Here is a 22,529-nt window from a genome sequence, read left to right as displayed (position 1 = left end):
TTTCACCACTGTTGTTCAACATAGTAGTGGAAGTCCTAGCTAGAACATTCAGACTTTGCAGACAATATAATCTTATATTTGGTAACATCTAAAGACTCCACCAAAAAACTATTAGAACTAATAAACTATCAATAATTCAGTAAAGTTGCAGGTACAAAGTCAGCATACAAAAACCAATAGCATTGCTATAGCCCACAGTGAACAATGTGAAAAAAATTAATCCCATTTGCAATGACTACAAATAAAATTAAATATCTAGTAATTAACTTAATCAAAGTGAATGATTCCCCCATAATAAAAATTATAAAACATTGATGAAAGAAATTAAAGAGGACACCAAAAAGTGAACAGATATTCTAATTGCATTGATTCAAAAAAATAATGTTGTTAAAATGTCTACATTACCAAAAGCAATCTACAGATTCAATGCAATCCCTATCAAAATACCAAAGGCATTCTTCACAGACAGAAAAACAATCCTGAAATTTATGTAGAACCACAAAGGACTTAGAATAGCCAAAGCTATCCTAAGAAAAAAGAACAAAATTGGAGGAATTACATTACCTGACTTCAAATTATACTACAGAGCTATAGTCACTGAAACAGCATGGTATTAGCATAAAAACAGAGACATAGACCAATAGAACAGAAAAGAGAACCCAGAAACAAATCCACTCACCTACAGAAACTCATTTCTTATAAAGGTGACAAAAATATACACTGAGGAAAAGGCAGTCTCTTTAATAAATGTTTCTGTGAAAACTAGATATCCATAGGCAGAAGAATGAAGATGGACTCGTATCTCTCACCATAATAAAAAAAATCAATATGGATTAAAGACTTAAGTTTAAGACTTCAAACTATAAAACTGCTACAAGAAAATATTGGGGAGACTCTCCACGACATCAGTCTGAGCAAAAATTTCTTGAGCAATACCCCACAAGCACAGGCAACCAAAGCAAAAACATGCAAATGAGATCACATCAATTTAAAAAGCTTCTGCATAGCAAAGGATGCAATCAACAAAAGGAAGGGACAACCCACACGGTGGGAGAAAATACTAGCAAACTACCCATCTGACAAGGGATTTAAAGGGGATTAATAACCAGAATATCAAGGAGCTCACACAACTCTATAGGAAATAATCTAATAATCTGATCAAAAAATGGGCAAAAGATCTGAGTAAACATTTCCTCAAAAGAAAGCATATAAATGGCAAACAGGTATATGAAAATGTACTCAACGTCATTGGTCATCAGAAAAATGCAAATCAAAACTACAATGAGATAGTATCTCAGCCCAGTTAAAATTGCTTATATACAAAAGACAGGAAATAGCAAATGCTGGTGAGGATGCAGAGGGAAAAAAAAACCCTTTTACACTGTTGGTGGAAATGTAAATTTGTACAACCGCTATGCAGAACAGTTTGGAGGTTCCAAAAAAATCTGAAAATAAATTTATATGTTCCAGTAATCCCACTGCTGAGTATACACCCAGAAAAAATCAGTATGTCAAAGATGCATCTACACTCCCGTGTTTATTGAAGCACTATTCACAATAGGCAAGATTTGGAAGCAACCTAATTGTCTGTAAACAGATGAATGGATAAATAAAATGTGGTACTCATACACAGCAAAGTACTATTAAGCCATAAAAAATGACATCCTATCATTTGCAATGACATAGATGGAAAAAGAGGTCACTATGTTAAGTGAAACAAGCCAAAGACAGAAAAACAAATATGATGTATTTTCATTTATTTATGGGATAAGAAAATAAAAACAATTAAACTCATGGAGATAGAGAGTAGACAGATGGTTATCAGATGTGGGGAATGGTAGTTAGGGTGGGGAAAAGGTGAAGATCATAACGTGCACAAAAAAATACTTAGAAGGGATGAAGACCTACTGTCTGCTATCACAACAGGATAACTACAGTCACATACACAATTAAACTACAATTTTTAACTGTGCATTTTAAATTTTTATTTCATTTTAAGTTCTGGGATACATGTGCAGGATGTGCAGGTTTGTTATATAGGTAAACGTTTGCCATGGTGGTTTGCTGTACCCATCAACCCATCACCTAGGTGTTAAGTACCACAGGTATTAGCTATTTATCCTGATAGCCTCCCTTCCCCCAACCCCCTGACAGGCCCCAGTGTGTGTTGTTCCCCTCCCTGTGTCCACGTGTTCTCATTTTACAGCTCCCCCTTATAAGTGAGAACATGGCGTGTATGTTTTTCTGTTCCTGTGTCAATTTGCTAAGAATAATAACTCCCAGCTCCATCCATGTCCCTGCAAAGGACATAATCTCAGTCCTTTTTATGGCTGCATAGTATTCCATGGTGTATATGTACCACATCGTCTTTATCCAGTCTATCATTCATGGGCATTTGGGTTGATTCCATGTCTTTGCTATTGTGAATAGTGCTGCAATGAACATATGCATGCATGTATCTTTATAATAGAATAATTTACATTTCTTTGGGTATATACATGGTAATGGGATTGCTGGGTCAAATGATATTTCTGCTTCTAGGTCTTTGAAGACTCACTACACTGTCTTCCAGAATGGTTGAACTAATTTACATTCCCACCAACAGTGTAAAAGTATTCCTATTTCTCCACAGCCTAGCAGCATCTGTTGTTTCTTGACTTTTTAATAATCGCCATTCTGACTGGCATGAGACGATATCTCAATGTGGTTTTGATTTGCATTTCTCTAATCATCAGTGATATTAAGCTTTTTTTCATATGTCTGTTAGCCACAAGAATGTCCTCTTTAGAGAAGTGTCTGTTCATGTCCTTTGCCCACTTTTAATGGGGTTGTTTTTTTCTTATAAATCTGTTTAAGTTCCTTATAGATTCTGGATATTAGATCTTTGTCAGATGCATAGATTACAAAAATGTTCTCACATTGGCTAGGTTGTGTGTTCACTCTGATTATAGTTTCCTTTGCTGTGCAAAAGCTCTTCAGCTTAATTAGATCCATTTGTAAATTTTGGCTTTTGTTGTCATTGCTTTTGAGGTTTTCATCATAAAATCTTTGCCTGTATCTATGTCCTGAATACTATTGCCTAGATTTTCTTCTAAGGTTTTTATAGTTTGGGTTTATTATTATTATTATTATTATTATTATTACTATACTTTAAATTCTGGGATACATGAGGAGAATGTGCAGGTTTGTTACATAAGTATATACGTACCATGGTGGTTTGCAGTATCCATGAACCCATCATCTACATTAGGTATTTCTCCTAATGTTATCCCTCCCCTAGCCCCCCATCCCCCAACCAGCTCTGGTGTATGATGTTTCCCTCCCTGTTTCCACGTGTTCTCATTGTTCAACTCCCACTTATGAGTGAGAACATACTGTATTTGGTTTTCTGTTTCTGTGTTAGTTTGCTGAGAATGATGGTTTTCAGCTTCATCAATGTCCCTTCCAAGGGCTTGAACTCATCCTTTCTTATGGTTGCATAGTATTTCATGGTGCATCTGTGCCACATTTTCTTTATCCAGTCTATCATTGATGGACATTTGGGTTGGTTTGAAGTCTTTGCTATTGTGAGTAGTGCTGCAATAAACATACGTGTGCACATGTCTTTATAGTAGAATGATTTATAATCCTTTGGGTATATACCCAGTAATGGGATTGCTGGGTCAAATGGTATTTCTGGTTCTAGATCCCTGAGGAATCACCACACTGTCTTCCACAGTGGTTGCGCTAATTTACACTCCCACCAACAATGAAAAGCATTCCTATTGGCCGGGCGCAATGGCTCATGCCTGTAATCCCAGCACTTTGGGAGGCCGAGGCAGGTGGATCACGAGGTCCGGAGATTGAGACCATCCTGGCTAACATGGTGAAACCCCGTCTCTACTAAATAACACAAAAAATTAGCCAGGCATGGTGGCAGGCACCTGTAATCCCAGCTACTTGGGAGGCTGAGGCAGGAGAATGGCATGAACCTGGGAGGCAGAGTTTGCAGTGAGCCGAGATCACGCCACTTCACTCCATCCTGTGTGACAGAGCGAGACTCTGTCTCAAAAAAAAAAAAACATTCCTATTTTCCTATTTTCCTACTTCTCCAATCCTCTCCAGCATTTGTTGTTTCCTGACTTTTTAAATGGTCGCCATTCTAACTGGTGTGAGATGGTATCTCATTGTGCTTTTGATTTGCATTTCTCTGATGATCAGTGATGATGAGCATTTTTTCATGTGTCTGTTGACTGCATAAATGTCTTCTTTTGAGAAGTGTGTGTTCATATCCTTCACCCAATTTTTGATGGGGTTGTTTGTTTTTTTCTTGCAAATTTGTTTAAGTTCTTTGTAGATTCTTGATATTAGCCCTTTGTCAGATGAATAGATTGCAAAAATTTTTTTCCCATTCTGTAGGTTGCCTGTTCATGCTGCTGATAGTTTTCTTTCACGTACAGAAGCCACTTATTTTAATTAGATCCCATTTGTCTATTTTGGCTTCTGTTGCCATTGCTTTAGGTGTTTTAATGATGAAGTCTTTGCCCATGCCTACATCCTGAATGGTATTGCCTAGGCTTCCTTTTTCGGGTTTTTATGATTTTTAGGTCTTACATTTGAGTCATTAATCCATCTTGAGTTAATTTTTTGTATAAGGTGTAAGGAAGAAGTTCAGTTTCAGTTTTCTGCATACAGCTAGCCAGTTTTCCCAACAAAATTTATTAAATAGGGAATCCTTTCTCCATTGCTTGTTTTTGTCAGGTTTGTTGAAGATGAGATAATTGTAGATGTATGGCATTATTTCTGAGGCCTCTCTTCTGCTCCATTGGTCTATATGTCTGTTTTGGTACTAGTGCCATGCTGTTTTGGTTACTGTAGCCTTGTAGTATAGTTTGAAGTCAGGTAGGGTGATGCCTCCAGCTTTGTTCTTTTTGCTCAGGATTGTCTTGGCAATTCAGGCTCTTTTTTGGTTCCACATGAAATTTAAAGTAGTTTTTTCTAACTCTGTGAAGAAAGTCATTGGTACCTTGATGGGGATGGCATGGAATCTATAAATTACTTTGGCAGTGTGGCCATTATCATAATACTCATTCTTCCTATCCATGAGCATGGAATGTTTGTCCATTTGTTTGTGTTCTCTCTTATTTCCTTGAGCAGTGGTTTGTAGTTCTCTTTGAAGAGGTCCTTTACATCCCTTACAAGTTGTATTCCTAGGTATTTTATTCTCTTAGTAGCAATTGTGAACGCCAGTTCACTCATGATTTGGCACTCTGTTTATCTATTATTGGTGTATAGGAATGCTTGTGATTTTTGAAAAATTAATTTTGTATCCTGAGACTTCGCTGAAGCTGCTTATCAGCTTAAGTAGATTTGGGGCTCAGACGATGGGTTTCCTAAATATACAATCATGTCATCTGCAAACAAGAGACAATTTGACTTCCCCTCATTCTATTTCAATGCACTTTATTTCTTTCTCTTGCCTGATTGCCCTGGCCAGAACTTCCAGTACTATGTTGAATAGGAGTGGTGAGAGAGGGCATCTTTGTCTTGTGCCAGTTTTCAAAGGGAATGCTTCCAGCTTTCACCCATCCAGTATGATATTAGCTGTGGGTTTGTCATAAATAGCTCTTATTATTTTGATATACTTTCCATCAATATCTAGTTTATTGAGGATTTTTACCATGAAAAGGTATTGAATTTTATCAAGAGTTTTTCTGCATCTGTTGATATAATCATGTGTTTTTTGTCATTGTTTCTGTTTTTGTAATGGTTTACATTTATTGATTTGTGTATGTTGAACCAGCTTTGCATCCCAGGGATAAAGCTGAGTTGATCATGGTGGATAAACTTTTTATTTGCTACTGGATTCGGTTTGCAAGTATTTTATTTAAGACTTTCACTTCGATGTTCACCAGGGATATTGGCCTGAAATGTTCTTTTTTGTTGTGTCTCTGCCAGGTTTTGGTATCAGGATGATGCTAGCCTTGTAAAATGAGTTAGGGAGGATTCCCTCTTTTTCTATTGTTTGAATAGTTTCAGAAGGAATGGTACCAGGTCCTCTTCATACCTCTGGTAGAATTTGGCTGTGAATCCATCTGATCCTGAGCCTTTTTGATTGGTAGGCTATTAATTACTGCCTCAATTTCAGAACTTGTTATTGGTCTATTCAGGGATTCGACTTTTTCCTGGTTTAGTCTTGGGAGGGTGTATGTGTCCGGGAATTTACCCATTTCTTTTAGATTTTCTAGTTTATTTGTGTAGATGTGTTTATAGTATTCTCTGATGGTACTTTGTATTTTTGTGGTATCAGTGGTGACATCCCCTTTATCATTTTCTATTGTGTCATTTTGATTCTTCTCTCTTTTCTTCTTTATTAGTCTGGTTAATGTTCTATCTATTTTGTTAATCTTTTTAAAAAACCAGCTCCTGGAGTCATTGATTTTTTTGAAGGGTTTTTCATGTCTCTGTCCCTTCAGTTCTGCTCTAACCTTAGTTATTTCTTGTTTTCTTCTAGCTTTTGGATTAGTTTGTTCTTTATTCTGTAGCTTTTTTAATTGTGATGTTAGGGTGTCAATTCGAGATCTTTCTAGCTCTCTGATGTGGGCATTTAGTGCTGTAAATTTCCCTCTAAACACTGCTTTATCTGTGTCCAAGAGATTCGAGTACGTCGTCTCTTTGTTCTGATTGGTTTCAAACAACTTACTGATTTCTGCCTTATTTTGTTATTTACCCAGTAGTCATTCAGGAGCAGATTGTTCAGTTCTCATGTAGTTGTGTGGTTTTGAGTGAGTTTCTTAATTCTGAGTTCTAATTTGATTGCACTGTGGTCTGAGAGACTGTTTGTTATGACTTCCATTCTTTTGCATTTGCTGAGGAGTGTTTTACTTCCAATTATGTGGTCAATTTTAGAGTAAGTGTGATGTGTTGCTGAGGGGAATGTATCTTCTACTGATTTGGGGTGGAAATTTCTTTAGATGTCTGTTAGGTCCACTTGATCCAGAGCTGAGTTCAAGTCCTAAATATCTTTGTTAATTTTCTGTCTTGTTGATTTGTCTAATATTGACAGTAGGATGTTCATGACTCCCACTATTACTGTGTGGGAGTCTAAGTCTCTTTTTAGGTCTCTAAGAACTTGCTTTATGAATCTGGGTGCTCCTGTATTGGTGCATATATATTTAGGATAGTTAGCTCTTGTTTCATTGATCCCTTGACCATTATGTAATGCTCTTCTTTGTCTTCTTTGATGTTTGTTGGTTTAAAGTCTGTTTTATCAGAGACTAGGATTGCAACCCTTGCTTTTCTTTTTGCTTTCCATTTGCTTGATAAACTTTCCTCCATCCCTTTATTTTGAGCCTTCATGTGTCTTTGCACATGAAACGGGTCTCCTGAATACAGCACACTGATGGGTCTTGATTCTTTATCCAATTTGCCAGTCTGTGTCTTTCAATTGGGGCATTTAGCCCATTGACTTTTAAGGTTGATACTGTTATGTGTGAATTTGATCCTATCGTTATGATGCTAGCTGGTTATTTTGCTCATTAATTGACGCGGTTTCTTCATAGTGTTGATGGTCTTTACAATTTGGTATGTTTTTGCAGTGGCTGGTACCGAATTTTCCTTTCCATATTTAGTGCTTTTTACAGGAGCTCTTGCAAGGCAGACTTGGTAGTGACAAAATCTCTCAGCATTTGCTTGTCTGGAAAGGATGTTATTCCTTCTTTGCTTATGCTTAGTTTGGCTGGATATGAAATTCTGGGTTGGAAATTCTTTTCTTTAAGAATGTTGAATATTGGCCCCATTTTTTCTGGCTTGTAGGGTTTCTTCAGAGAGGTCCACTGTTAATCAGGTGGGCTTCCCTTTGTAGGTGACCTGCCCTTTCTCTCTGGCTGCCCTTAACAGTTTTTCCTTCATTTCACCCTGGGAAAATCCGATGATCATGTGTCTTGAAGTTGACCTTCTCATGGAATATCTTAATGGTGTTCTCTGAATTTCCTGAATTTACACGTCGGCCTATCTTGCTAGGTTTGAAATGTTCTCCTGGATAATATCCTGAAGTGTGTTTTCCAGCTTGTTTCCATTCTCCCCGTCTCCTTCTGGCACTTCAATCAGTCATAGGCTTGGACTTTTTATGAATTCCCAAACTTCTTGGAGGCTTTGTTCATTCCTTTTCATTCTTTTTTTCTCTATTCTTGTCTTCATGTCTTATTTCAGTAAGGTGGTCTTCAAACTCTGATATGCTTTCTTCTGCTTGGTCATTTCGGCTATTGATACTTGTGTATCCTTCATGAAGTTCTTGTGCTGTGTTTTTCAGCTCCATCAGGTCGTTTATTTTCCTCTCTAAACTGGTTATTTTAATTAGCAATTTCTCCAACCTTTTATCAAGGTTCTTAGTTTCTTTGCATTGGGTTAGAACATGCTCCTTTAGCTCATCATACTTTTTATTATCCATCTCCTGAAACCTACCTCTGTCAATTTGTCAATCTGATCCCCTGTCCAGTTCTGGGCCCTTGATGGAGAGATGTTGCCATCATTTGGAGAAGAGACACTCTGACCTTTTGGGTTTTCAGCATTTTGTTGTTGTTGTTGATGTTGATGCTTTCTCATCTTCACGAGATTGTCTAGTTTTGGTTTTTGAGGCTGCTGACCCTTGGGTGGGGTTTTGTGTGGGCCTTTGTGTTGTTGTTGTTGATGATGCCATTGTTGCTTTCTGCTTGTTTGTTTTGTTTTTTTCCTTCAATAGTCAGGTCCCTCTTCCATAGGGCTGCTGCAGTTTGCTAGGTGTTCACTTCAGGCCCTATTCATCTGATTCATTCTCGTGCCTGGAGATGTCACTTAAGAGGCTGGAAAACAGCAAAGATGCGTACCTGCTTTTCTTCCGAGACCTCTGACCTTGAGGGGCACAAACTTGATGCCAGTAGGATTGCCTCTGTATAGGGTGTCTGACAACCCCTGTTGGAGGGTCTCACCCAGTTGGATAACACAGGGAGCAGGACCAATTTAATGAAGCACTTTGTCCCTTGGTGGAGAGGGTATGTTTCACTGGGGGGAAACCCACTTGTCTGGGCTGCCTGGATTCCTCAGAAATACCAGGAGGAGAGGCTAAGTATGCTGGTCCACAGAGACTGCAGCCACCACTCTCCATAGGTGCTCGGGCCCAAAGACATCCTAATTATGTCCCTGAGCCTCTGGCTAGAGTTATTGGAGATTGGAAGCCCCACCCACTCAGAAAGGATGGGTCAAGTTTAGACCTGAAGAGGCATTGTGGCCACAGACTGCCACAGATGGTGTGTTGGTCTATGGAGACAAGTCTTGGGACCAAACCGTCCAGCTTCCCTGGCACCATCAGGGAAAAAGCACAGCCTGGAGTTATAGAAATGTGTGCCACTCTTCCTCTGCCCAGGGAGCTTAGCATGTTAGACAGTTGGAAGTCCCAGTCATGGTTGCTACCCTCCCCCAAGGAGCTCAAAAGGCTCAGACAGCAAGCAACTGCAGTCGGTGCTGGTCACCCCTCCCCCTAGGTGTTCAGTTGGATTAAGCAGATTCCAGCTAAGAGGCTACAAGAATCTGCTCATTCCGGGGTTGAGAAGCTAGGCCCCAGTGGCGTGGTTTCACGAGTGGGATCTTCAGTTCGTGGGTTGTACAGTTCTGTGGGAAAAGCAGAGTTTCCCCAGCTGTGTAGCATGCTCACTCACCACCTCCCTTGGCTTGGGGGAGAGGGTTCCCCTTCCCCATGTGGCTTTCAGGTGGGCCACCACACTACACTGCTCTTCCATCTCTCCATGGGTCACACCAGCCTTCTAGTCAATTTTGATGAGAGAACCTGGATACTTTGGTTACCATTGAAAGATTCACATGCTTAGGGTGGTTTGTTGTTGTTGTTGTTTTGTTTGTTTGTTTGTTTTTTGATGGCAGCCTCCAAAACCAGCTGCTTCTAGTCAGCCTTCTTGGCGCCACTCCCAATATGCTTTGTTTTTAATCAGAGATAAAGGAATAAAATGCTCATAGTGGAAGGCAAATTGAAGAGAGTTAATTTTTATCCTGAGAATACTTTTACATAACTCCCATTTAAAAAATTTACAAGTTTTATTTTATATTGCCTTCCAAGCACAAAGGTAGATGACTTATTTGAAAAGTTTCTAATAATTTTTCATTCAACACGAAATAGAAACCTAAATGACAGAATTAGCAAAGCATGCTTTAATTTGGGGTTTTGTTTTTGTTTTGTTTTGTTTTCAGGAAATTTTCCCACCTGTTTTGGTGGCTGTCTCAGAGCAAGTCTGTGATGAAATCTTTCCAGACTGAGGTATCTCCATGTAGTTTATCAACCCTGAGCACCAAATTTTAGCAGAAATACAAGTGCCTTTTGCAGCACTGACTTCTTCATCAAACACGGGAGTCACTTATTGTAAAATCAATTTCAACTCCTAATTTAAATTACTCTGTGCCAACCAATACAAACCTGACATTCTTGGTCCCAAAATTCAGTTTTAAGCTCTAGGCAAAACTTCTTGTGCTTAATTACAGTAGAATTAGATTGACAAAGAAAATTATACCTCTTTCCTTCTATGTTTCTACTGTTTTATAAATTGAAATTGCTCTTTCCCATCTTGCAAGATGGCGGGTGAAAAAGTTGAGAAGCCAGATACTAAAGAGAAGAAACCCGAAGCCAAGAAGGCTGATGCTGGTGGCAAGGTGAAAAAGGGTAACCTCAAGGCTAAGAAGCCCAAGAAGGGGAAGCCCCATTGCAGCCGCAACCCTGTCCTTGTCAGAGGAATTGGCAGGTATTCCCGATCTGCCATGTATTCCAGAAAGGCCATGTACAAGAGGAAGTACTCAGCCGCTAAATCCAAGGTTGAAAAGAAAAAGAAGGAGAAGGTTCTTGCAACTCTTACAAAACCAGTTGGTGGTGACAAGAACGGCGGTACCCGGGTGGTTAAACTTTGCAAAATGCCTAGATATTATCCTACTGAAGATGTGCCTCGAAAGCTGTTGAGCCATGGCAAAAAACCCTTCAGTCAGCACGTGAGAAAACTGCGAGCCAGCATTACCCCCGGGACCATTCTGATCATCCTCACTGGACGCCACAGGGGCAAGAGGGTGGTTTTCCTGAAGCAGCTGGCTAGTGGCTTGTTACTTGTGACTGGACCTCTGGTCCTCAATCGAGTTCCTCTACGAAGAACACACCAGAAATTTGTCATTGCCACCTCAACCAAAATCGATATCAGCAGTGTCAAAATCCCAAAACATCTTACCGATGCTTACTTCAAGAAGAAGAAGCTGCGGAAGCCCAGACACCAGGAAGGTGAGATCTTCGACACAGAAAAAGAGAAATACGAGATTACAGAGCAGCGCAAGATTGATCAGAAAGCTGTGGACTCACAAATTCTACCAAAAATCAAAGCTGTTCCTCAGCTCCAGGGCTACCTGCGATCTGTGTTTGCCCTGACGAATGGAATTTATCCTCACAAATTGGTGTTCTAAATGTCTTAAGAACCTCATTAAATAGCTAAGTACAAAAAAAAAAAAAAAAAAAAAAAAAAAAAAAAAAAAAATAAATTGAAATTACAGTTCATGTTGCAATTTGTTCTGAAAATATTTGTTGAAAATTAAATTCATGATGATTTGACACTTATGCTTGCTAGCTTTCAAGATTGCCAAAACCTTAAAACAACAGTGGTTTTGTGTTTTGTGTTCGTATGTGTGTTGTTTTTTGTTGTTGTTGTTTTTCTTTGCTATGATTTAGAATTAGAGCTTGGCACCATCATCAATATTTTCCATCTCTAATTGAAAACAAAATTTTTCACAAATTCTCATTGGGTTTCATTTACACTACTTAGTGAACTAAATATGCTAAAAGAAAAACTGGTATGTTTATACTTATCAAATATATTGCCTTTATTGACTTATGTTTTCTGAAAGTAAATAGTTCTTTCTGCTTACACGTTTCAACAATTAAGAATAATTCAACCATAGTAAAATTTAATTTATAAAATGACAAAATATACAATTTTTAACTTAAGATATTCTATTTGGCCACACTTTTTAATGTTCAGCATACTTTGGTTTACAATGATAATTGGAAAAAATAGTCGGGAGAGATCGTTCCAAGACAGCCAAATAGGAACAGCTCCAGTCTGCCGTCCCAGCGTGATCAACACAGAAGATGGTTGATTTTTGCATTTCCAACTGAGGTACCTGGTTCATCTTACTGGGACTGGTTGGGCAGTGGTGCAGCACACAAAAGATGAGCCAAAACAGGGCGGGCCATCGCCTCACCCGGGAAGCACAAGGGGTCGGGGGATTTCCCTTTCCTAGTCAAGAGAAGCTGTTACAGCTGGTACCTGGAAAATCGGGACACTCTCACCCTAATACTGCACTTTTCCCAGTCTTAGCAAATGGCACACCAGGAGATGATATCCTGCGCCTCGCTCGGCGGGTCCCACGTCCACAAAGCCTTGCTCACTGCTGGCACAGCAGTCCAACATCAAACTGTGAGGCAGCAGCCTGGGCTGGGGGACAGGCAACCACCATTGCTGAGGATTGATTAGCTAAACAATGCAACTTGGAAGCTCAAACTGGGTGGAGCCCACCACAGCTCGAGGAGCCTGCCTCTGTAGACTCCAATTCTGGGGGCAGGGCATAGCTGATAAAAAGGCAGCAGAAATCTCTGCAGACTTAAATGTCCCTGTCTGACAATTCTGAAGAGAACAATCATTCCCCCAGCCTGGAGTTTGAGCTCTGAGAACAGACAGACTGTCTCCTCAAGTGTGTCCCTAACCCCCATGTAGCCTAACTGGGAGATATCTGCCAGTAGGGGCTGACTGACACCTTATACAGCCAGGTGCCCCTCTGAGACAAAGTTTCCAGAGGAAGTATCAGGCAGCAATATTTGCTGTTCTGCAGCCTCCGCTAGTGATACCCAGGCAAAGAGGGTCTGGAGTGGACCTCCAGCAAACTCCAACAGACCTGCACCTGAGGGTCCTGACTGTTAGAAGGAAAACTAACAAACAGAAAGAATAGCATCAACATCAACAAAAAGGACATCCACACCAAAACCCCATCTGAGGTCACCATCATCAAAAACCAAAGGTAGATAAAACCACAAAGATGGGGAGAAACCGGAGCAGAAAAGCTGAAAATTCTAAAATCAAGAGCACCTCTACTCCTCCAAAGGACTGTAGCTCCTCCCCAGCAATGGAACAAAGCTGGATGGAGAATGACTTTGACGAGTTGACAGAAGTAGGCTTCAGAAGGTCGGTAATAACAAACTTCCCCAAGCTAAAGGAGGATGTTCTAACCCATTGCAAGGAAGCTAAAAACCTTGAAAAACTGTTAGACAAATGGATGACTAGAAAAAACAGCATAGACAAGACCTTAAATGACCTGATGGAGCTGAAAACCATGGCATGAGAACTTTGTGATGCATGCACAAGCTTCACTAACCAATTTGATCAAGTGGAAGAAAGGGTACCAGTGATTGAAGATCAAATGAATGAAATGAAGTGAGAAGAGAAGTTTAGAGAAAAAAGAGTAAAAAGAAATGAACAAAACCTCCAAGAAATATGGGACTATGGGAAAAGACCAAATCTACGTTTGACTGGTGTACCTAAAAGTGACAGGGAGAATGGAACCAAGTTGAAAAATACTCTTCAGGATATTATCCAGGAGAATATCCCCAACCTAAAAAGGCAGGTCAACATTCAAATTCAGGAAATACAGAGAACACAACAAAGATACTCCTCGAGAAGAGCAACCACAAGACACATAATAGTCAGATTCACCAAGGTTGAAATGAAGGAAAACAAGTTAAGGGCAGCCAGAGAGAAAGGTGGGGTTACCCACAAAGAGAAGCCCATCAGACTAACAGCAGATCTCTCGGCAGAAACTCTACAAGCCGGAAGAGACTGGGGGCCAATATTCAACATTCTTAAAGAAAAGATTTTTCAATCCATAATATCATATCCAGCCAAACTAAGCTTCATAAGTGAAGGAGAAATAAAATCCTTTACAGACAAGCAAATGCTGAGAGATTCTGTCACCACCAGGCCTGCCTTACAAGACCTCCTGAAGGAAGCACTAAGTATGGAAAGGAACAACCAGTACCAGCCACTGCAAAAACATGCCATATTGTAAAGACAATCAATACCAGGAAGAAACTGCATCAACTAATGAACAAAATAACCAGCTAAACATAATGACAGAATCAAATTCACACATAACAATATTAACCTTAAAAGTAAATGGGCTAAATGCACCAATTAAAAGACACAGAGTGGCAAATTGGATAAAGAATCCAGACCCACCTGGGTGCTGTATTCAGGAGACCCATCTCACATGCAGAGACACCCATAGGCTCAAAAAAAAAAGGGTGGAGGAAGATCTACCAAGCAAATGGAAAACAACAAAAAAAGCAGGGGTTGCAATCCTAGTCTCTCATAAAACAGACTTTCAACCAACAAAGATCGAAAGAGACAAAGAAGGCCATTACTTAATAATAAAGGGATCAATGAAACAAGAAGAGTTAAATATCCTAAATATATATGCACTCAACACAGGAGCACTCAGATTCATAAGGCAAGTCCTTAGAGATCTACAAAGAGACTTACACTCCCACACAATAATAATGGGAGATTTTAACACCCCACTGTCAATATTAGACAGATTAACGAGACAGAAAGTGAATATGGATATCCAGGACTTGAGCTCAGCTCTGCACCAAGCAGACCTAATAGACATCTACAGAACTCTCCACCCCAAATCAACAGAATATACATTCATCTCAGCACCACATCGCACTTATTCCAAAATTGACCACATAGTTGGAAGTAAAGCATTCCTCAGCAAATGTAAAAGAACAGAAATCACAACAAACTGTCTTTCAGACCACAGTGCAATCAAATTAGAACTCAGGATTAAGAAACTCACTCAAAACTACACAACCAAATGGAAACTGAACAACCTGCTCCTGAATGAGTACTGGGTAAATAACGAAATGAAGGCAGAAAGAAAGATGTTCTTTGAAACCAATGAGAACAAAGACAAAACATATCAGAATCTCTGAGACACATTTAAAGCAGTGTGTAGAGGGAAATTATTAGCACTAAATGTCCACAAGAGAAAATAAGAAAGATCTAAAATGGACACCCTAACATCACAGTTAAAAGGACTAGAGAAGCCAGAGCAAACAAACTCAAAAGCTAGCAGAACGCAAGAAATAACTAAGATCAGAGCAGAACTGAAGGAGATAGAGACACAAAAAGCCCTTCAAAAAGTCAATGAATCCAGGAGCTGGCTTTTTGAAAAGATCAACACAATTGATAGCCTGCTAGCAATATTAATAAAGCAGAAAAGAGAAAAGAATCAAATAGATGCAATAAAAAATGATAAAGGGGATATCACCACCAATCCCACAGAAAATACAAACTACCATCAGAAAATACTACAAACACCTCTATGCAAATAAACTAGAAAATCTAGAAGAAATGGATAATTTCCTGGACACTTACACTCTCCCGAGACTAAACCAGGAAGAAGCTGAATCCCTGAATAGACCAATAACAGGCTCTGACATTGAGGCAATAATTAAGAGCCTACCAATCAAAAAAAGTCCAGGACCAGATGGATTCACAGCCGAATTGTACCAGAGGTACAAGGAGGAGCTGGTACCATTCCTTCTGAAACTATTCGAATCAATAGAAAAGGAAGAAATCCTCCCTAACTCATTTGATGAGGCCAGCATCATCCTGATACCAAAGCCTGGCAGAGACACAACAAAAAAAAGAGAATTTTAGACCAATATCCCTGATGAACACTGATGCAAAAATCTTCAATAAAATACTGGCAAACCAAATCCAGCAGCACATCAAAAAGCTTATCCACCATGATCAAGTTGGCTTCATTCCTGGGATGCAAGGCTGATTCAACATAAGCAAATCAATAAATGTAATCCATCACGTAAACAGAACCAAAGACAAAAACCTCATGATTATCTCAATAGATGCAGGAAAGGCCATCAACAATATTCAACAGCCCTTCATGCTAAAAACTCTCAATAAACTAGGTATTGATGAGACGTATCTCAAAATAATAAGAGCTATTTGTGGCAAACCCACAGCCAATATCATATTGAATGAGCAAAACCTGGAAGCATTCCCTTTAAAAACGGGCATAAGACAGGGATGCCCTCTCTCACCACTCCTATTCAACATAGTGTTGGAAGTTCTGGCCAGGGCAATCAGCCAGGAGAAAGAAATAAAGGGTATTCAATTAGGAAAAGAGGAAGTCAAATTGTCCCTGTTTGCAGACGACATGATAGTATATTTAGAAAACCCCATTGTCTCAGCCCAAAATCTCCTTAAGCTGATAAGCAACTTCAGCAAAGTCTCAGAATACAAAATCAATGAGCAAAAATCACAAGCATTCCTATACACCAATAACAGACAAACGGAGAACCAAATCATGAGTGAACTCCCATTCACAATTGCTACTAAGAGAATAAAATATCTAGGAACCCAACTTACAAGGGATGTGAAGGACCTCTTCAGGGAGAACTACAAACCACTGCTCAACGAAATAAAGAAGGACACAAACAAATGAAAGAATATTCCATGCTCATGGATAGGAAGAATCAATATAGTGAAAATGGCCATACTGCAAAAGGTAATTTATAGATTCAATGCCATCCCCATCAAGCTACCAAGGACTGTCTTCACAAAATTGGAAAAAACTACTTTAAATTTTATATGGAACCAAAAAAGAGCCGGCATTGCCAAGACTATTCTAAGCGAAAAGAACAAAGCTGGAGGCATCACGCTACATGACTTCAAACTATACTACAAGGCTACAGTAACCAAAACAGCATGGTACTGGTACCAAATCAGAGATATAGACCAATGGAACAGAACAGAGGCCTCAGAAATACCACCACACATCTGCAACCATCTGATCTTTGACAAACCTGACAAAAACAAGAAATGGGGAAAGGATTCCCTATTTAATAAATGGTGCTGGAAAACTGGCTAACTATATGTAGAAAGCTGAAACTGGATCTCTTCCTTACACTTTACACAAAAATTCATTCAAGATGGATTAAAGACTTAAATGTTAGACCTAAAACTATAAAAACCCTAGAAGAAAACCTAGGCAATACCATTCAGGACATAGGCATGGGCAAGGACTTCATGACTAAAACACCAAAAGCAATGACAACAAAAGCCAAAATTGACAAATGGAATCTAATTAAAGAGCTTCTGCACAGCAAAAGAAACTACTATCAGAGTGAACAGACAACCTACAGAATAGGAGAAAATTTTTTTCAATCAACCCATCTGACAAAGGGCTAATATCCAGAACCTATAAAGAACTCAATCAAATTTACAAGAAAAAAACAAACAACCCCATCAAAAAGTGGGCAAAGGATATGAACAGACACTTCTCAAAAGAAGACATTTATGCAGCCAACAGACACATGAAAAAATGCTCATCATCACTGGCCATCAGAGAAATGCAAATTAAAACCACAATGAGATACCATCTCACACCAGTTAGAATGGCAATCATTAAAAAATCAGGAAACAACAGGTGCCGGAGAGGATGTGGAGAAATAGGAACACTTTTACACTGTTGGTGGGACTGTAAACTAGTTCAACCATTGTGGAAGACTGTGTGGCAATTCCTCAAGGATCTAGAACTAGAAATACCATTTGACCCAGCCATCCCATTACTGGGGATATACCCAAAGTCATGCTGCTATAAAGACACATGCACACGTATGTTTATTGCAGCACTATTCACAATAGCAAAGACTTGGAATCAACCCAAATGTCCATCAGTGACAGACTGGATTAAGAAAATGTGGCACATATACACCATGGAATACTGTGCAGCTATAAAAAAGGATGAGTTCATGTTCTTTGTAGGGACATGGATGCAGCTAGAAACCATCATTCTCAGCAAACTATCGCAAGAACAGAAAACGAAATACCGCATGTTCTCACTCATAGGTGGGAATTGAACAATGAGATCACTTGGACACAGGAAGGGGATCATCACACACCAGGTCCTATTGTGGGGTGGGGGGAGAAGAATAGCTTTAGGAGATATACCTAATGTAAATGATGAGTTAATGGGTGCAGCACACCCATTACATATACATATGTAACAAATACAATTTGACTTCTTCTTTTCCTAACTGAATACCCTTGATTTCTTTCTCTTGTCTGATTGCCCTAGACAGACTGGATTAAGAAAATGTGGCACATATACACCATGGAATACTATGCAGCCATCAAAAAGGATGAGTTTGTGTCCTTTGTAGGGACATGGATGCAGCTGGAAACCATCATTCTTAGCAAACTATCACAAGAACAGAAAACCAAACACCGCATGTTCTCACTCATAGGTGCGAACTGAACAATGAGATCACTTGGACTCGGGAAGGGGAACATCACACACTGGGGCCTATCATGGGGAGGGGGGAGGGGGGAGGGATTGCATTGGGAGTTATACCTGATGTAAATGACGAGTTGATGGGTGCTGATGAGTTGATGGGTGCAGCACAGCAACATGGCACAAGTATACATATGTAACAAACCTGCACATTGTGCATATGTACCCTAGAACTTAAAGTATAATAAAATAAAAAGAAAAGAAAAGAAACCAGCACGGCTCCCACTGCGGCACAAAAAAAAAAAAAAAAAAAAAACTGAGCAATCATTTGGGCAGACACTGAGCTAGCTGTAGGAGTTTTTTTTTCATGCCCCAGTGGCACCTGGAATGCCAGTGAGAGAGAACTCTTCACTCCCCAGGAAAGGATCCTGAAGTCAGGGAGCCAAGTGGTCTAGCTCAGTGGATCCCACCCCCATGGAACCCAGCAAGCTAAGATCCACTGGCTTGAAATTCTTGCTGCCAGCACAGCAGTCTGAAGTCAAACTGGGACACTCAAGCTTGGTGGGGGGAGAAGCTTCCACCATTAGTGAGGATCGAGTAGGATGTTTTCCCCTCACAGTGTAAACAAAGCCGCTGGGAAGTTCGAACTGGGCAAAGTCCATCACAGCTCTGCAAAGCCGTTGTAGCCAGACTACCTAACTAGATTCCTCCTGTCTGGGCAGGGCATCTCTGAAAGAAAAACAACAGCCCCAGTCAGGGGCTTATACATAAAACTCCAATCTCCCTGGGACAGAGCATCTGGGGGAAGAGGCAGCTGTGGGCACAGCTTCAGCAGACTTAAACATTCCTGCCTGCAGGCTCTGAAGAGAGCAGTAGATCTCCCAGCACAGTGCTAGAGCTCTGCTAAGGGACAGACTGCCTCCTTAAGTGGGTCCCTGACCCCCGTGCCTCCTGACTGGGAGACACCTCCCAGCAGGGGTTGACAGACACCTCAAACAGGAGAGCTCCGACTGGCATCTGGCAGGTGCCCCTCTGGGATGAAGCTTCCAGAGGAGGAAACAGGCAGCAATCTTTTCTGTTCTGCAGCCTCCACTGGTGATACCCAGGAAAACAGGGTCTGGAGTGGACTTCCAGCAAACTCCAGCAGATCTGCAGTAGAGGGGCCTGACCCTTAGGAAAAAAAAAAAAAAAAAAAAACTAACAGAAAGAAACAAATAGCATCAACCTCAACAAAAAAAATTTCCACACAGAAACACCATCCGAAGGTTACCAACATCAAAGACCAAAGGTAGATAAATCCACAAAGATGAGGAAAAACCAGCACCAAAAAGCTGGAAATTCCAGAAACCAGAATGCCTCTTCTCCTCCAAAGGATCACAGCTCCTTGCCAGCAAGGGAACAAAACTGGACGGAGAATGAGTTTGACAAGTTGACAGAAGTAGGCTTCAGAAGGTGGGTAATAACAAACTCCTCTGAGCTAAAGGAGCATGTTCTAACTCAATGCAAGAAAGCTAAGAACCTTGAAAAATGGGCCGGGCGCGGTGGCTCACGCCTGTAATCCCAGCACTTTGGGAGGCCGAGACAGGCAGATCACGAGGTCAGGAGATCGAGACCATCCTGGCTAGCACGGTGAAACCCCATCTCTACTAAAAAATACAAAAAACTAGCCGGGCGAGGTGGCGGGCGCCTGTAGTCCCAGCTACTCGGGAGGCTGAGGCAGGAGAATGGCATAAACCTGGGAGGCGGAGCTTGCAGTGAGCTGAGATCCGGCCACTGCACTCCAGCCTGGGCGACAGAGCGAGACTCCGTCTCAAAAAAAAAAAAAAAAAAAGAACCTTGAAAAATGGTTAGAGGAATTGCTAACTAGAATAACCAGTTTAGAGAAGAACATAAATGATCTGATGGAGCTGAAAAACACAGCACGAGCACTTCGTGAAGAATACACAGGTATCAAGAGCCAAATAGATCAAGTGGAAGAAAGGATATTAGAGATTGAAGATCAACTTAATGAAATCAAGCATGAAGAAAAGATCAGAGAAAAAAGAAGGAAAACGAATGAACAAGGCCTCCAAGAAATAGAGGACTATGTGAAAAGACCAAACCTACGTTCCATTGGTGTACCTGAAAGTAATGGTGAGAATGAAACCAAGTTGGAAAATACTCTTCAGGATATTATCCAGGAGAACATCCCCAACCTAGAAAAACAGACCAACATTCAAACTCAGGAAATACAGAGAACACCACAAAGATACTCCTCAAGAAGAGCAAACCCAAGACACATAATCATCAGATTCAACAAGATTGACATAAAGGCAAAAAAATATTAAGGACAGCCAGAGAGAAAGGTCAGGTTACCCACAAAGAAAGTCCATCAGACTAACAGCAAATCTCTCTGCAGAAACCCTACAAGCCAGAAGAGAGTGAGGGCCAATAGTCCACATTCTTAAAGGAATGATTTTTCAACCCAGAATTTCATATTCAGCCAAACTAAGCTTCATAAGTAAAGCAGAAATAAAATCCTTTACAGACAAGCAAATGCTGAGAGATTTTGTCACCACCAGGCCTGCCTTGCAAGACCTCCTGAAAAAAGCACTAAACATGGAAAGGAACAACCGGTACCAGCCACTGTGAAAACATGCCAAATTGTAAAGACCATCAATGCTAGGAAGAAACTGCATCAACTAATGGGCAAAATAACCAGCTAACATCATAATGACAGGATCAAATTCACACATAACAATATTAACCTTAAATGTAAATGGGCTAAATGTGCCAATTAAAAGGCACAGACTGGAAAATTGGATAAAGAGTCAAGACCCATCAGTGTGCTGTATTCAGGAGACCCATCTCATCTGCAAAGACACACATAGGCTCAAAATAAAGGGATGGAGGAATATTTACCAAGCAAATGGAAAGCAAAAATTGCAGGGGTTGTAATCCCAGTCTCTGATAAAACAGACTTTAAACCAACCAAGATCAAAAAAGACAAAGAAGGGCATTACATAATGGTAAAGAGATCAATGCAACAAGTGGAGGTAATTATCCTAAGCATATATGCACCCAATAAAGAAGCATCCAGATTCATAAAACTAGTTCTTAGAGACCTATAAAGAAACTTAGACTCCCACACAATAATAATGGGAGACTTTAACACCCCACTATCAATATTAGACAGATCAATGAGACAGAAAATTAACAAGGATATACGGGACTTTAACTCAGCTCTGGATCAGGTGGACCTAATAGACATCTACAGAACTCTCCACCTGACATCAACAGAATATACATTCTTTTCAGCACCACATCGCACTTATTCTAAAATTAACCACATAATTGGAAATTATCGCAAATGCAAAAGAATGGAAATCATAACAAACAGTCTCTCAGACCACAGTGCAATCTAATTAGAACTCAGAATAAAGAAACTCACTCAAAACCACGCAACTACATGGAAACTAAACGACCTTATCCTAAATGACTACTGGGTAAATATTGAAATTAAGTCAGAAATAAATAAGTTATTTGAAACCAATGAGAATAAACACACAATGTAACAGAATCTTTGAGACACAGCTAAAGCAGTGTTTAGAGGGAAATTTATGGCACTTAATGCCCAAAGGAGAAAGCGGGAAAGATCTAAAATCAACATCCCAACATCACAATTAAAAGAACTAAAGGAGCAAGAGCAAATTCAAAAGCTAGTAGATGACAAGAAATAACTAAGATCAGAGCAGAACTGAAGGAGATAGAGACACGAAAAACCCTTCAAAAAATCAATAAATCCAGGAGTTGGTTTTTTTAAAGGACTAACAAAATAGATAGATTGCTATCCAGACTAATAAAAAAGAAAAGAGAAAAGAACCAAATAGACACAATAAAAATGATAGAGGGGATATCACCACTGATCCCACAGAAATACAAACTACCATCAGAGAATGCTATAAACATCTCTATGCAAATAAACAAGAAAATCTAGAAGAAAGGGATAAATTGCTGCACACATACACTCTCCCAAGTCTAATCCAGAAGGAAGTCAAATCCCTGAATAGACCAATAACAAGTTCTAAAATTGAGGCAGTAATTAATAGGCTACCAACCAAAAAAAGCCCAGGACCAGATGGATTCAGAGTCTAATTCTACCAGAGGTACAAAGAGGAGCTGGT

At 39.9% G+C, this 22,529-nt stretch overlaps 1 protein-coding gene and 1 pseudogene across 2 annotated transcripts in view; one reads left to right on the top strand and one right to left on the bottom strand.

The window, feature by feature from the left end:
• LOC126946307 (S-phase kinase-associated protein 1-like) overlaps positions 1–22,529 on the bottom strand; it is a 682,386-nt pseudogene that overhangs the window by 259,060 nt on the left and 400,797 nt on the right. The window lies entirely within an intron of this gene.
• LOC126946274 (60S ribosomal protein L6-like) lies at positions 10,575–11,535 on the top strand. Its single transcript, XM_050776407.1, has one exon. The coding sequence runs from the start codon at positions 10,594–10,596 to the stop codon at positions 11,458–11,460; it is 867 nt and encodes a 288-aa protein (XP_050632364.1). The 5' UTR covers positions 10,575–10,593; the 3' UTR covers positions 11,461–11,535.

This window comes from Macaca thibetana, chromosome X (assembly GCF_024542745.1).
Source record: "Macaca thibetana thibetana isolate TM-01 chromosome X, ASM2454274v1, whole genome shotgun sequence".
In the NCBI taxonomy this organism is placed as follows: Eukaryota; Metazoa; Chordata; class Mammalia; order Primates; family Cercopithecidae; genus Macaca; species Macaca thibetana.
The sequence above is the reverse complement of the archived record's forward strand: the minus strand, read 5'-3'. Positions and strand labels throughout refer to the sequence as shown.